Below are 16,671 nucleotides of genomic sequence, written 5' to 3'. Positions count from 1 at the left end.
AATACCCTATCTCTTTAAGGTCTACAGGCTCTGTAGTGATGTCTCCTTTTAAATTCTTTTTTTTTTTTTTAATATATTTTATTGATTTTTTACAGAGAGGAAGGGAGAGGGAATAGAGACTTAGAAACATCAATGAGAGAGAAACATTGATCAGCTGCCTCCTGCACACCTCCTATTGGGGATGTGCCTGCAACCAAGGTACATGCCCTTGACTGGAATCGAACCTGGGACCTTTCAGTCTGCAGGCTGACGCTCTATCCACTGAGCCAAACCGGTTAGGGCTCCTTTTAAATTCTTAATACTGGTAATCTTTTTCTTTATCTTATTAGATTTACACTTTTATTATTCTGTTTTGTTCATGTATTTGTTTTAAATTTTACTGATTTCTGCTCATACCTTTATTTTGTCTTACCTTCTATTTTCATGAGGTTTAATTTGTTGTTCTTCTAGCTTCTTGTGCTGGAAGCGTAGAGCCTTTTCTTCTACCTGTCATTTAATGTTTCTATACGCCAAAAATCTATTTGAAGATTTCTTTTTATTAAGTCTATAATCTTCAAAGGCATAGCATAGATAGGATATGGTTTCAACATCTACCTGCATGTTGCTGCTTTAAAATTTTTTTCATCAGAACTGAATATTAAATCCCCCTCTCTCAAATCTATTCAATTTCTCACATCATACTAACACAAGGTCCATAGTAACCCACCTGCTTTTTTCTCCTTTCTGTGTATCACCCAACTTGACAAATAATATACCCAGTTTCTAAGTAAAAAACCAGACAGCTATCCTTAACTCTTCTGACATCCAATAACCAAATCCTGTTTATTCTAATTCCTAAATCTCTTTCTAATCCATACCTCCTTCTTTAATTACCATTGTTACTAGTCTTCTTCAGGCTTTAATATTTTCCTTCCGGTCTTTACAATGGGACTTGTCTCTAGTTTTTCTCTTTACCAATCTGTTTTTCAAAGATCTTCATGAAGTGGAAATTTGATCATGTGATTCCTCCACTCAAATTTTTTAAATTATTCATATGAGATTAAAAAAATTTAATTTCTTGGAACTGCACACAACAAACCTCTTTATGACATTAGTCATACCTTGCTATGCACTCCCCATTCATAAAAGAAAACAACATAACTTAAAAATATTTAATGATTTGCACTTCTCCACATGCCAAATGCCCTCTTACTTTCCCATTTTTAAAACTGTGTTGCTCCCTTTACTTGAACGCATCCTTCTATCACTACTACCAGCACCACCATCACTAGCACCACCATCACAGTCATCAACACCACTATAATCAACACCACCAACACCATCATCACCTCCATCATTAGAAACATTTTTATATCTAAAAGATAGTGATATGATTAATCAAAGATTTCTTAATATGAAAATAAATTGGTTTTCAATAAATCCAAACTCCAATTTATATTTATATATTTAATTTTATTTGGTATACACCACTATGACCTTATTGTAATTAAAATCCAATCAGGATTTTTTTTTTTAGGATTAGTCAACTCCACAAAGACAATAATACTGCTGTGGAAGACCAAGTGGGGGGAAACCCAATGTATTTATTTACAATTCCCTATCTGTAAACACTTAATCTATATACTATTATTAAGTTATAATGAGAGCTTTACATAGACAAGAAAATGATGCCCTGCATTTCTATTCATATTCTGCAATAGCATATTAAATAGAACATCAGATTTTCTTTTCCATTAGCATTATGCTTTTTTAAGATAATTATCTAAATTTTCAAAAGATCTAAATATATTTAAGTGCTATACAACTAAAACTACTAAGCCAACATATTTGGCTTATAATTTCATTTTTAGAATAATTTAAAGTGCTATAAGCAACCTGGCAATCCATACTTTCTATAAGAACAAAACTATCTTTAAACATTAATTTACAAGATAATATACACTGTTTATCTGGAATAGCTGAAACTTCAGCACAAAGTCACTGTCACATGTATAACAGCAGGATTCTGTTTGCATAACATGAAGCTTTGAAATTAACTGATGAATTATTGCCATAATGGCTTATTATTGGCTTCCTACAAAAGAGGATAAGAACTACTAGTATATTCTATCTTTTTTTTTTTTGAGGTCACTTGACAGTAAGTTTGCATATTCAACAAGTCTACTGAGTTACAATTGTCTACTATTATCATTGCCCTTTTATAACAGCAAATGCTAATGGTAACTAATAACTAAAAAAAAAAAAAATCAACTTTTTTTTCCTTTTGAACAGGAACCTATGTTTTGGGAGTTGGTGTGCAATAAGGCTAAACAACAGAACTATAAAACAGTATACTTGACACAAATGTTGAAGAAATACGCAGCTGTTTTGTAGTTTTATACGTATAATACTCTGCTAAGCTATAAATATGTAAGTAGACTATTTTCTTGCTTGCTATATTAAATCCAGTAGAATCATCTAGTTCTCATTCTCCTTTGTCATTTTATAATTATCAGTTAATTCAATGATGAAAGCATATGCCCAAACCTGCAGATCATGCACACTGCAGTCTATTTCAATCAGAATTCTCCTCAAATTTCATTTTTATTAAAATGAAATTGAGAGTATTTGCAAAATTAATAAAGAGAATGTTGTAGTGTGAACTAAAACTAGAACTCAGTGGTCCATAAAGTATGCATTATTTTGGCATGTGTTTTTTCCTTCTTAAGAATGACTAAGTTTAGCATGTTCGAAGTTCATCTGTGCCAACCTCATAGATATAACACTATCTAGCCTTCATTCCCTCAATGCCCCAATTTGACCGAGCTAGTCAAACAATATAGTTTTAAAAATAATAAACCAAAATAGGTTCAACAAAAGAGCACCATCCTTTTATGAGACTGAGATAACATGGATTGTAGGTGAGGTGGTCACTATGATCAAAATGCTGCCATAATTCTGACAAAACCCAAGCTTTTATACTGCGTGGACCTATAACCATGGTCTAACCTAAAGAACTCTGGGACAGAAAACATGATTTTAAAAATAAATTCCAAAATTATAACTGTAATAAATGGTGATATGGACTAATTTTAAAGCACGAGTAACATGTTACATTGTATTGCTTCTTGAACTTTCCAAACAATGTTTATCCATGTCAGGTTTGGGCCATTATCCTGCTAAGACAGAGAGCATTATATTTATTCAAAAGCCCAGATTTCAATGTCTTGGATAAAGAAATCTTCCTTCTTAGAAAGTGTATTATTCCCAAACGTTTTACAAGAATGGCTTCTTCCATGGTAGAGATCTCCATCAAGCCAAAGGGCAAATTCTCCCCTGCAATACATAAAATAGTTTTAACAATAATCTCTTATAACTAAGAAAAAAAATCAAGTTTCTTTTCTCCCCTTTTGAACAGGAAACTTATACCTCGAGTTGTAAAATAATAATTGCAGAGGTTGTAAAATAATTTAAATGAGACATTTCAATATTCAACAACTCTAGTTCATATCCAATTAAACTATCACTATTACTATAGAGATCAAGAAATAAAATGAAGCTCTAAAATTAACTTCATATATAATTAACTTTTGAGACAAGTATGGCTGTTATTCTTTGCCTGATATTGTGGGTTTCTCTTTAGCTCTATGGTTTTACTATACAAGCTGGGGCAAAAATAGGTTTACAGTTGTTTGTATTTAAGGTAATACAATACTTAATAGATAATCGTATAAGAATAAACTCTGGCCCGGTCGGTGTGGCTCAGTGGTTGAGATGGACCCATGCACCAGGAGGTCACTGGTTCGATTCTTAGAGCACACGCCTGGGTTGAGGGCTCGATCTCCAGTAGGGGGTTGTGCAGGAGGCAGCCAACTGATGCTTCTCTCTCATCAATGTTTCTATTTCTCCCTCTCTCTTCCTCTTTCTGAAATCAATAAAAATATTTTAAAAATTAAAAAAAAAATAAATTGTTTTGTGTACTCACAACTATAAACCTACTTTTCCGAATGATATATTTATAATCTTCCCTGTCAATTATTTCATAACAAAGTCAACCAAAAATAAGTGATGAAAAAGATTTTCCAGTAATGTATAATTTGGATAATGCTAAAAAAAAAAGAATGTAAAACCACAATGCTTGACCTGGTTAGGCAGTTTGCAACATGACCTATTGCTAAGAAAAACAACTCAACCAAACTAAATCTTCACAGTACAAAGTTAAGAACAGCTTTAAAAATTTGGGCCACTGCAGCCCAGACCATAAGACCATATGGAGTGAGACTACTACTACTCTGGCTTAACAGTGAGAAATTCCTGAGAAATACAGGGTAGGCAAAAGTAGGTTTACAGTTGTGAGTAGACCAAACACAGTTTATTATTGTGTTATTATTTATTAATAATTGCATTACCATATGAACTGTAAACCTATTTTTGCTCACCTTGTATTTAACATGAGTTGCTCAGAGACATAAAGTCCCACATTATCTAAAATAAAATGTGGGGTCAAAATGAAGGGTTCAATCTCTAATTCACTGCTAGGAAACGTTAGACTTGAGTTGCTCAAGGTCCCACATGTAATGTATGTTGAAGCTGGAATCTGAATTGGGTCTATCTGACTCCAAAGCCGACATTCAGTCTATCACCATCATGATTTTGATTTCTTTGGGGCTCCTGTCTGGAATTCTGGAATATCAAGTCCTTGTAGCTCCTATTTTCTGAGCCTGTACTCACCTTTTTCAATGACAGTAAACTTGTCTTAATTTGTTATTAAATTAGCCAAAGGTTAGTTTAATTTGCTGGAATCATGTTGTATAATTAATTAAAATCAAGTTCTGGCAGAAACTACTGATGAACAAAATAGATCCAGAGATATAGAAGCACTGAACGGACAATAGAACCTCAGAGGAAAGGTAGAGGAGGGTGGGTGGGTGGGAAGAGATCATTTAAAGACCTTGTATGCATACATGCATAACCCACAGACACAGATAATAGGGTGGTGAAGGCCTGGGGCAGGGGTAGCGGGGAGGCTAGAAGAGGTCAATGGGGGAAAAAGGGGAACATATGTAATACTTGCAACAGTTAAAAAAATAAAATAAAATTACTTATTGACTCATACGGTTAAAAACAAAACAAATAAGAAAAAAACAAACACACAAACAACAACAACAAAAAAACACCCTGAAAACTTGGAATGGGAAGGATAACTAACATTTTTTTGCAAAAACATTTTCTATTATTGCCTAAAATATCAGTCCAAATAGTCTCCTGGGTAGAATAACATGAAAACAATTGGACCATTTTTTTGTACATTGGGAGAAGTAACAAACCACTATGGTATTTAAAAATTGGGTAAGTTCTAAAGTATTAGTATATTTCTTTTTCAAATACTAAGGAGTCATTGTACTCTAATAACAGAAGGGTTTTAATAAAAATGGAATGAACTAAACAGCATTTTTAAATGAATAAACAAATATTCTACCAATGGTTTCAAATACTACACTTAATCACCTTCTTGCAAATAAATTACACTTTCTTAAACATTATGTACAAATTAGGATTCTAATGTCAAACTTTCAAAAGATAACTTATTTTATAAATAACACAAATAAAAGTAATATAAATAAAGTTTCTTAAAAATCTCATAGCAAAATGTTCAGGAGACTTACCCTCCACCACCAAAAGCTAGGGAATCCATGTCTCCTTTGATAAAAAACATATTATCACCTGTCCACTTAAAGACCTACATAAATGAAAAAATAAAAAAAAAGAGCTTTAAATATGTAGATGAAACTGTCACTAAACAATTAATTCTCCTAAACTCCAAAGAGTTAACAAAGCCTAGATGGATAGTAAGAGAAACTAGAACAAGAACAAAGCAGAAGTTGTGGTGCTTTGGGTTTCACTGTTTGTATGACTAAATTTAAAAGCACATGTTCTACTGCAACGTAATCTTGAATTCCAATTCCTCCAATGCCTTACCTCTTGACCCATACTTCTCTTTTCTGACTATACAGGTATTAAGAATTAAATTGTTAATGAAAATAGTTGAACAAAATTGAAAATCAATTTAAAACACTGATGTGGATGCCATTAACTTTTAACATTAAACATAAACGTGCATTAATTTGATAATACTGTAATACTAGAGGCCTGGTGCATGAAATCTGTGCACTCGGGGGGGGGGGGGAGGGGTTGGGGTGGTGGTGGTGTCCCTCAGCCCGGCCTGTGCCCTCTCCCAGTCCGGCAGCCCTCAGGGGATTTCCAACTGACGGCTTAAGCCAGCAGTCGGACATCCTTAGTGCTGCCACAGAGGCAGGAGAGGCTCCCGCTACTGCCGCTGCGATTGCCAACCGTGAGCCCAGCTCATGGCTTCTGGCTGAGCGGGGCTCTCCCTGTGGGAGTGCATTGACCACCAGGGGGCAGCTCCTGCATTGAGCATCTGCCCCCTGGTGGTCAGTGTGCGTCAGAGCGACCGGTCATTCCGCTGTTCAGTTGATTTGCATATTAGCCTTTTATTATATAAGATTTTGATATAGGGCCAAGGTAATTTCTTTGGATATGTATTTTACTTTTATCATCCTATATAGTAAAAGCCTAATATGCTAAGTGTCTGGTCCTCCATTCAACCAATCAAAGCACAGTATGCTAATTATATGCTAAGGCCACTCAACTGCTTGCTATGACGTGCACTGACCACCCAGGAGCAGTCAACCGGTTGACCAGTCGCTATGACATGCATTGACACCAGGGGGCAGATGCTCCAACTGGTAGGTTTAGCTTGCTGCTGGGGTCTGGCTGATCAGGACTGAGCAAGACGGGCCGGATATATCCTGGAGCCCTCCCACGGGCTGGCCAACCTCCTGCATCCCTCCCCGACCCTAATTGTGCACCAGTGGGGCCCCTTGGCCTGGCCTGCGCTCTCTCCAATCCGGGACCCCTCGGGGGATGTCGGAGAGCCGGTTTCAGCCCAATCCTGCAGGCCAGGCCGAAGGACCTCACTGGTGCATGAATTCGGGTACCGGGCCTCTAGTTCTAATATAAGCCCGTGACACATGTTTATAATTTCCCATTTCAATTTCTTTAAAGAGCAGAGAGGAAATAAAAAATACTTGAGACATCCAAGGGGAAAACTTCTAGTTGTTAATATCCCTAAATATTTTTTTTTAAGCTTTCATGGGAGTTTTACCTAAACTTAATATGATAGCAATTTCTAGCACCTTATCCTTACCAAATTTTTCCAAAGAATTCATTATAGTTAAATAAGATAAACCTTAACACTCACTTTTTAAAATTATATAACATTTAATTATATTATAACAATTATCATGTAGAAATAGCATTAAAAGTTTTGAGAATAAGCACCACTGAATCTTAAAATCTCTGTAACAACTATAGATTCCAGTGAGGTGTAGGCATCGGTTGATAGGTTTCATGAAGGGAATGGAAAACACTGGCTAATCTGGTGAGCCAGTTAAGTGCAAGTTTGTTAAGGAAGTTTCTATTGTATTATCAAATCCTTCCTATTTTGTTCATTGTAGAAACTGTTCATAGAGAACACTTATTTTTTTAAACCAAATCTGTTGATTCCTTTTTTCAAGATCATAATTTCATCTCTTAGGAAAGGTTTAACATGCTAAACCTTATGTACCTGAGATGCTAGGGTTGCACTCAATGTTTTAAACAGAATCACACATTCACTAAAATTTATGTATACCTTTACATTTTAGATCTGATTGCCATTAGAATGTTTTCAATTTAAGTTAGTCAAGCCACTATAAAGAAAAAAAAAGGGTAATCACTTTTGAATGAAACAAAAATAATTTTTTAGGTTTTCAAGATGTACATCATTATGCTTATTTAGTCATTAAAAGTTTCTAGGAATTTCACAATGGCAGTTCATATACAGAACAGCAATAATACTGTACACTCCTTTCTGAGCCCATAATGTGTGTCTGGCACCAGGCTTAGTATTGTACATATCAGATTCTCATTTAATTTTTAAACAATTCTGGTGCACTTTATGGTCCCCATTCTAGCCACAGAAAAAATGAAGCTCAAAATTATAAAGTGGTATTTCAGTGAGTAAAAGGCTGAGATGAGAGACAAGTACAAATACACAAGACTCCAAAGTGCATGTTCCTTTCATTATGGCATCTATTTATAGATGGAAAGTTGGAATAACCATCCTTACCTCAAAGTCTGGACAGAAGGTAAAAACAAAGGTCTCTCCAGTACCATAGAAGCCATCACTCACTTTAAATGGCTCACTTGCTAATGCACCAAAAACCTAAGGATAAAAACAAAAGCATATTGTTTTATTAAGCATTATCCTATTATATATGTTTAAGTAAAATGCAAAAAAAAATAATAAATAAATAAATAATAAATAAAAGAAATCCAGTATAGTTTTATCTATTTGTACTAACAAAGGGAAACATGATCAGTGGCTATATAATTCACATTAATGCCAAGTATAAACCATATTAGTTTCTCGATTTTTCCTAGTTTTAAAATCTAAAAAGATGCTTATTACAACAATTAAACAGACCATCTTAAAAAGTGGCTCCCACATTTCAGGAGGCACAATGTGTGTACAATAAGGATAACATGCTGCTGCGGGGGAGCACTCAGGGAGAAAAAGCCCTTCAGGACAGGTAAACATTCTACTACTGAAAGTATGCTATCTTTCTCTTCATCAGACAGTAAACTCCATGAGGGCAGCCCTTGGATCTGAAGTGTTTGGCCCATAAAGGCCATTGCCTTCCAATAGTACAAGATACACAGCAGATACCCTAAAAAAAAGAATAAATGAATAAAAAGACCTGAACAAGTCATTTCAATGTTCTCGGTCTAAGTTTCTACATCATAAATGGGATGTAGAGAGCTTGACAAACGATCTCTATAGTCACTGTTTTGACTTTCTATTTTCATAGTCTTAATTTTTAAAATAGACTTTCTTATTGAAAGGTATATATAATACATATATAGTATATGTATGTATGTTATATATATAAAATGTAAATGGACAGCCTAATTTTGAATGACCACAAAGCAAAGTCCCATTTAACCTTCATTTAGATAAGAAACAGATTACCAGTACTCCAGAAGCTTTCCTTGTACCTCCTCTGCACCCCCACCCTCTCCAAAGGAAGCCACTAGCCCAACAATAACATAGATTTGTTTCGCCCATTTATGAACTTTCTATAAATGGAAAGTTACTCCTCAGTGTCTGATTTTTAACTCATATTATGTTTGTGACACTTATCTATGCTAGGCATGTAATAGTAGTTCATTTTCATTCTTGCTTTTACTGGGTGTATAACCCTGGGAAAGTTGATACATCTCGTAAGTCATAATCAACTCATCTTTAAAACAGAAATGAAAAAAATATCAATCTCATAGAGCTTTGAGGATTAATTAAGATAATGCATAGAAAATGATCAGACACGTGTGCACAATAAGCACACTAAAGGTATCAGTAGAAGTAGTAGTGCTGTTTTAATTAATATCGCTATTTCATCCCCTTATTACTCTCTAATGCTGGTAATTGACTTGGACTTACTGTTTTAGGAACATGTGAATGATTCCCTTGCTTATCTATTGTTTTGCTCTTGGTATCATCTTCACACAATTATCTTTTTAATTTTAAAAACTTTACCCATGCTTCAAGACTGTCAATTTCCACCCTTTCTGTGAACCGCATTCTTTCTTTTTTTTTTTTTTTTTAATATATTTTATTGATATTTTACAGAGAGGAAGGGAGAGGGATAGAGAGCTAGAAACATCGATGAGAGAGAAACATCGATCAGCTGCCTCCTGCACACCTCCCACTAGGGATGTGCCTGCAACCAAGGTACATGCCCTTGACCGGAATCGAACCCAGGACCCTTCAGTCCGCAGGCCGACGCTCTATCCACTGAGCCAAACCGGTTTCGGCTGTGAACTGCATTCTTATCTTTCCCAAATAGATATAAACAACCCTCTCTCCAAAAACTTTTGTTTTTCCTAAGTATTTATATTTACTGCTTGGCATTAGAGACACTAATATAGTTAAACTATGGGCCTGGTACATGGATTCATACACCGGTGGGTCCCTTGGCCTGGCCTGCAGCTCTCCACCATCTCCCCAGGAGTCCCAGATTGCAGGAGGGTGCAGGCCAGGCCGAGGGACCCCACCAGTGCATGATCGGGGCCAGACAGGGACCGCGGGAGGGCTCCAGGGCATGTCTGGCCAGTCTCGCCCAGTCCCGATCGGCCGGACCCCAGTAGCAAGGTAACCTACCCGTCAGAGTGTCTGCCCCTGGTGGTCAGTGCATATCATAGCTTCAGGTGGAACAGTCGCTTAGGCTTTTATAGATATAGATGTTCTTTTCTACCAGACTATAATCTCTTTGAAGGCAGGAACTCCTTAAAATGCATTCATGTACATATCTACCATCAGGAGCACTCAGCATTGCCTTGCATATTAAAAGTACTCAATAATTATCAGTTAAACTTAATAAAATGTACTAATAAAAATAATTTTAGTCAAAAGACTATGCTAAAGTTCTGTTACTGTAATCTCTTAAAAGGTAAGGTGTCTATAAAGTTATTTTCTTACCTGTCCATCACTGTCTTTAATTACCATCAGCACTGGGGTGTCTAAACCTATCATTGTTCGATAAAGAGTCTTCAAGCTTGTGCCATGCTTCCCGGTACCATAAACAAGAGTCCATGGATAGCCAATTGTTCTTGGTGGAAGATGCTTGGTAAGCTGTGAAAAATAAAATGTTAAAATTTACTTGATAGCTTATTGTCAGTTTTTAGGATACTAATGCCAGTTGGAATTGAATGTTATTTTATAAAATGTAGGCTACAAAAATAACAGTGGGTTATCATTCTCAACGATACTGAGATGCTTAAAGAGTGTACATTTCTCAGCATGAAATACTTAGGAAAAGAAAGAATCATGCTGAACAAGATACAAATTAGAACAGACATAAGAAATATGAATTACTTATAGTGCCCTCTGTCTTGAATTGACAAAAACATTGAGTGGACTGCTAACTTGATTATTAAAAACCTCTAAAATAATGGGCTCTAGAGGCAAACTATCAGAGTTAGAAATCAAGCTTCAATACTTTGGTATATCTGTGTGATTCTAACAAATTACTTAACCTAGCTGTGGCCAAGTTTCTTCACTTATAAAATGCACACAATTAAGAGTATCCAACTCCTACAAGTGTCGCAACAACTACATGAGATAATCCACAGAAAACACGTAACTAGCACCCAATAAGAAATTAAATATTGACTTTTGCAGTGGCTCAATCTAAATTGCTAATGTTAATTTTTTAATGTTTGCTTACCAAATCTCCTAATATCTTCTACTAGAGACCCGTTGCACGACATTCGTGCAAGAATAGGCCTTCCTTCCCCTGGCTTCACTCCCGGCCACCTGGGAGCAGGCAAGTCCTCGCTCCCGGCCGGAGTACTGCTCCTGTAGCTCCCTCCACCACCCCACCTCCCCCTCATAGCTGGCATCCCGCCCCTCCTGGCTGCTCCATGCCTGCATATGCAAATTAACCCTCCATCTTTGTCGGGTTAATCTGCATACTCACTCCTGATTGGCTGTGGGCGTAGCGGAGGTACAGTCAATTTACATGTTTGTCTATTATTAGGTAAGATTACACCAGTTTGCTATATTGTGTTTACTTTCTCTTCATGGGAGAGGAAGACTAGGAGCAATAACCCTGCTTCCTCAGTTTTCAAAACAACTAAACAGAGGCTGTTTTACTCTTAGGGGTATACACTCAGAAATGCACACATGTGAATATGCCATACCTTTTCAATTTGATCTGGCTGTAAGAGTTCACTGGGATCACTTAGGTTTGGTCTAAAGGATTCAGACTCCAGGTCTGCCTTCACTGGAGCAACCTGCTCTGAATTGCTGTCTTCCCTTGTAGTAATCTAAAGAAGTAAACAGCAGCAGTATATTAATATAAAATTGCAAGATGCTTTCAAAATTTTAGCCCTTTGAGAGAAATCAAACTTTATACCTTAGAAAAGGTAGCTAAGCTTTAATTTAGGATTTTAGACGGCAAAGGGTGCTCCATTAAAAAATATCCAGTGTAGAAAAAGACTTTTTAACTACAAAATGACATTTTTCTCATCCATACATGAAGAAGGACAGGTAATGAATGATAAGCCTATACTTCTATGGGAAGAGAGTGTTGCATGCAAACTTTAATTTTGCTGATAAAGGACAAAAGTGACCCAACTAGCGTGCTTTTTATGTGTGCTATTTAAAATATGTGGGATTATTATTTTCATGGTAAACATAAAATTTGCCAAAAATAATTCAGAAAACGTCCTCAGTGTTAAAATTTTAAAGAATAGTACAATAAAAAGTATAATTTCATTGATGTGTGTGTACTTGCTTCACTGAAAAAGTTACTGTTATTTTAAAAAATGCTTTCATTGTTCTTATGTTCTAAACACTGAATTTTTTTATCCAGTTGGACTAAACAACAAATTAAAAAGTTAACTTGTTCACAAATCTGTTTTAAATTAGATCAATTTGATGCATTAAAAAGAATGCTTTTGCTTGATGAAAATGATCTCTTTGATATCCTTAAAATGATAAAAACGTTGATTACTTCAAAACAAACTCCTATATAATCCCTGCTATTGGCACTTGCTTTTTTTCCATATTAATTTTATTTTAATGTATAAAACACAATAACATTAGAAAAGAAAATATCTGAAACATAACCATCATCAATAAAATTTTTAAGTTTGAAAATAGAGTTATTTTGGAGCAGATAACTAAAACATAGCAATGCTCGACGACTTATGATTCTACACAGAAATGGAATGTGGCTAAACTATTTTGTTCCTTTAACAGATTTCTTACCAAAACTTAACAGCATATATTTTTAGCGAATACATGTTCTAGAATTGTATTTTTTTTATGAAAAGCTAAACTACAAATTCTTTCACATCATATTTTATCCTCATTTTGATGATGTGAAAGGTTAAAAAAAAAAATCCAAGGCAGCATGAGAAACATTCAAAAGAAAGAAAAAAACTTAGTAGTTCCAGCAAAGCCATGAAAACATATCTTACTAAGAAAACACACAGCACACAAAACTGGGAAATTAATTTAATTGTATCACTTTCTTTTTTCTAAAAAAAAAAAAAAATCACAAATACTATTTCACGAATTTTAAATAATCTAGTTCTGTGCCTAACCTCTAGTATTTTTTGAAGTATTTCTAATACCAACCAGGAATACCCCAGGAACAAAACAATTATTTCATTGAAATATTTGATGTGGGGCTGATACAGCTGAAGTAGCTTTGAAGAAGAGAGAATATTTAAGCCTTGTTATCTATTAAAATTTTTAAAATTTTCCTATAGCACTACATCTTTAAGATTCTGTTTAACAAAAATCGTATCTTAAAACCAAAGGCATTCTTCCAATGTTAAAGTTAAATGGAAACTCCTCAATGCTCAAAGAAACACACAGTGCTAAGAACAGTTCTAAAGTGACAGCAAATTCCTCTGAGACTTTTTCAAATGTAAAGATGACAGAAAAGATAAGCCTACAGCTCTTCAAAGCATTACTATCCTCTTTTGTACAAAAAGGAATTTTCCGATAGGCTAATTTAGTGCTACAGTCGAAACAAATCCTTCAAAAGTGAGATTTGCCCTGATGAAAGACACTACAACAGGGAGCAGTCACTCTCTGGAGGGGTTTAAACTACGGAAGGGGGCACCTGGAGACGTCTGCAGAGTGTGCGCAGTTCTTCAGTATTTAGAGCATCGATCCTGCGGTGATACTCAGCCACTGACACTACCTGAATATGGAGACAGGAAGACAATAATTCCACTGACAATTGAGAAAAATAGCCAAAACAAATGTAAAAAATGGAGAAACTTAAAAGGGGAAAGAAGTGTAACCAGGATTTCTTTCCCCAACTCCATACTAAAAATCCAAGAGATTTATATATCAAACTACAGTGAAATATACATAGTGAGCTTAACCACTACATCCAACTAGTTCGCAATATACTGTTTATTTTATGGATTGTTTCATGTAGAATTATAAAGGAAAGAATTATAAAGGAAACATGTAAAACATGACTTTGCTTTGCTAACACCAAAGATTATTATATCTAACATCTAAACGTCTTGCACAGTTTACAAAGAAAATGGTAGTTTCCACCCTCCTCTGTGAATCAGTTTAGTTCAAACATTGCATCCTAATGGCAATGCTGGAATAATCCTTCTAGGCAAAGGTGACAAACATACCCATACTATATGATCTGTATCAGAAAAAAAAAAGGAGGAAGCAAGAAAAAGATATGAAGGAAATTTTAGATAACAAGAAATAAGCTCTAGAAAGTACAAATTAGATTTTCTAATCTAATCAGCAGTACCTTTTCAGGTATGTTGTTTATATGGTTTTTGTCTCGCCTGTATATTTCTTTATGGTTGCTACTGTAGCAGTTATTTGTGAATAAAACTTAGTGACTTTCCTATATTCTAAATTCCTAAGGGAAATTCTCTGTCTTCTGTAATTGCCTAGACCAGTCTCTTGTACAGTGCTGAAGTTGAAAGCCATAGTAGATAGATAAACATTATTAAAACAAACCCACAAAAACAGACAAATTTCCTCAGATTGACTCAACAGTTCCTATAGCTTTTTCAGATTGTGATGTAATTCCCCAAACAGTAACCATAAATAATGAACTCTGGTGGTGCCATTAATATGTGCTGATTCTCCTGAGCTATGACAAATTCCTCTTGTGATCAAATGTGTAGAGGTTCCGGACACAAAATGCAGTTAAACCAATTGGCCCATAGAGTTTAGATTTTGAATTTAGGATTTAAAAGGCGCTTTTCTAGCCAACTAAAATGAATTAGCCACCTGTAATATTAAAGGTAATTATAGAAAGAGCTATGTAAACCTGTTATAAAAAAAAGCTATGAAAGACATGAGAACAGAAAAAAGGAAAAGAAACTGGAGAGATTTCCATCCTGGCCATTGTGATTTGCAAAAGTCAATATGGTAGCTATCAGTTGTACTGGTTAATAATGCGGATTTTTTTCAATAGATGGAGTTACATATATGTTAATATATATATGCGATTTGATATGTATGCTATTTTCTTGTATTGAAAGCATGCTTCAAAACTTCCTATGTTAAATTTTCTGAAGGTGTTAACATCATAGATATTTTTACCCTTAAAAATGTTGAATTTCGTGCCAAAAAAAGAGCATTTGCAGGAAGTTTTAATTCATTACTTTATTTTGAAGAAAAGTGCTGCTGAAAGTTATGGTATACTTTAGGAAGCTTATGGTGAACATGCTCCATCTCAAGATACTTGTGAATGCTGGTTTAAATGCTTTAAAAGTGATGATTTCGATGTGAAAGACAAAGAACATCCAGGTCAACTGAAAAAGTTTGAAGACGAACAATTACAAGCATTATTGGATGAAGATGTGTGTCAAACTCAAAAACAACTTGCAGAAAGATTAGACGTTGCTTAGCAAACAATTTCCTATCGTTTACAAGCAATGGGAAAGATTTTAAAGGAAGGAAAATGGGTGCCACATCAACTGAATGAAAGACAAATGGAAAACTGAAAAGTCATCATTAAAATGTTGCTTCAACGGCACGAAAGATAGTCTTTTTTGCATTGAATTGTGACTGGCGATGAAAAGTGGATTTATTTGAGAATCCCAATCACACAAAATCATAGGTTGATCCAGGTCAACCATCAACATCAACTGCAAGGCCAAATCGCTTTGGAAATAAGACAATGCTCTGCGTTTGGTGGGATCAGAAAGGGATGTTGTATTATGAGCTTCTAAAACCAGGTGAAACAGTTAATACTGATCGCTACCAACAACAAATAATCAATTTGAACCGCGCTTTGATCATAAAACCACCAGAATGGGCCGAAGACACGGCGAAGTACTTTTGCTTCGTGATGGCGCACCATCACACATTTCAAAATCAGTTAAAGCCACGTTAAAAGATCTTGCCTGGGAAGTATTAACCCACCCGCAGTATTCACCAGACCTTGCTCCTTCAGATGACCACTTTGTCCAATAGATGGCACACGCACTTTCTGAGCAGCACTTCAAAACGTATGAAAAAGTGGAAAATTGGATCTCTGAATGGTTTGCCTCAAAACAAGAAAAGTTCTATTGCGACGGTATCCACAAATTACCTGAAAGATGGGGGAAATGTGTAGCTAGTGATGGACATTACTTGGAATAAAGCACTTTAGATGTTTCTCTTGAAAGTATCGTTTTTTTCTTTGATTACAAAATCCGCATTATTCAGCGGTACACCTGGTAACTCTCTACTTACAAAGAAACCCAAAGTGGTTATGATCTCCAGCTACTGGGGGATCAGAAAGACCTGGTATGGTCCCTTCCTTTTCTATTTTGTCATAAAACAATAGAAATAATCAGAGTTCATATTGAATAGGGTTTTTATATATAATGCATATAAAGGATTGAGTTTAGTGCCCAGCATATAGCAAATGAGAACTACTACTAACACTACTTTTACTTGATCATTTTTTTTTGCCTATTACCCTAAGTACTAAAGGATAATGTCTGAAGAGCTTTCTCATTTATTTTTTGTTTTTATTTTTGATATTAAAGTATTTCAGTTTTGAGAGCTCAACTATT

General features: G+C 35.3%; 1 protein-coding gene across 9 annotated transcripts in view; it reads right to left on the bottom strand.

Annotated features, from left to right (window-relative positions):
• Positions 1-91: 91 nt before the first annotated feature.
• OXR1 (oxidation resistance 1) overlaps positions 92-16,671 on the bottom strand; it is a 345,790-nt gene continuing 329,210 nt past the window's right edge. For 5 of the 9 annotated variants that reach the window (XM_080647065.1, XM_080647066.1, XM_080647070.1 and 2 more), the window contains 6 exons: positions 13,740-13,820; positions 11,803-11,928; positions 10,580-10,732; positions 8,171-8,266; positions 5,646-5,719; positions 358-3,315 (listed from right to left, as the gene is read on the bottom strand). In XM_080647065.1, the coding sequence (XP_080503191.1) occupies positions 3,180-3,315; positions 5,646-5,719; positions 8,171-8,266; positions 10,580-10,732; positions 11,803-11,928; positions 13,740-13,820 (666 nt within the window). In that variant the 3' untranslated portion in view covers positions 358-3,179. Of the gene's footprint in view, positions 3,316-5,645; positions 5,720-8,170; positions 8,267-10,579; positions 10,733-11,802; positions 11,929-13,739; positions 13,821-16,671 lie in introns of all 9 variants that reach the window. The other 4 variants (XM_080647068.1, XM_080647071.1, XM_080647069.1 and 1 more) reach the window with 2 other exon arrangements.

This window comes from Plecotus auritus (genome assembly GCF_963455305.1).
Source record: "Plecotus auritus genome assembly, chromosome: 11".
NCBI classification, from domain to species: Eukaryota; Metazoa; Chordata; class Mammalia; order Chiroptera; family Vespertilionidae; genus Plecotus; species Plecotus auritus.
This window is presented reverse-complemented; position numbering and strand designations above follow the sequence as displayed.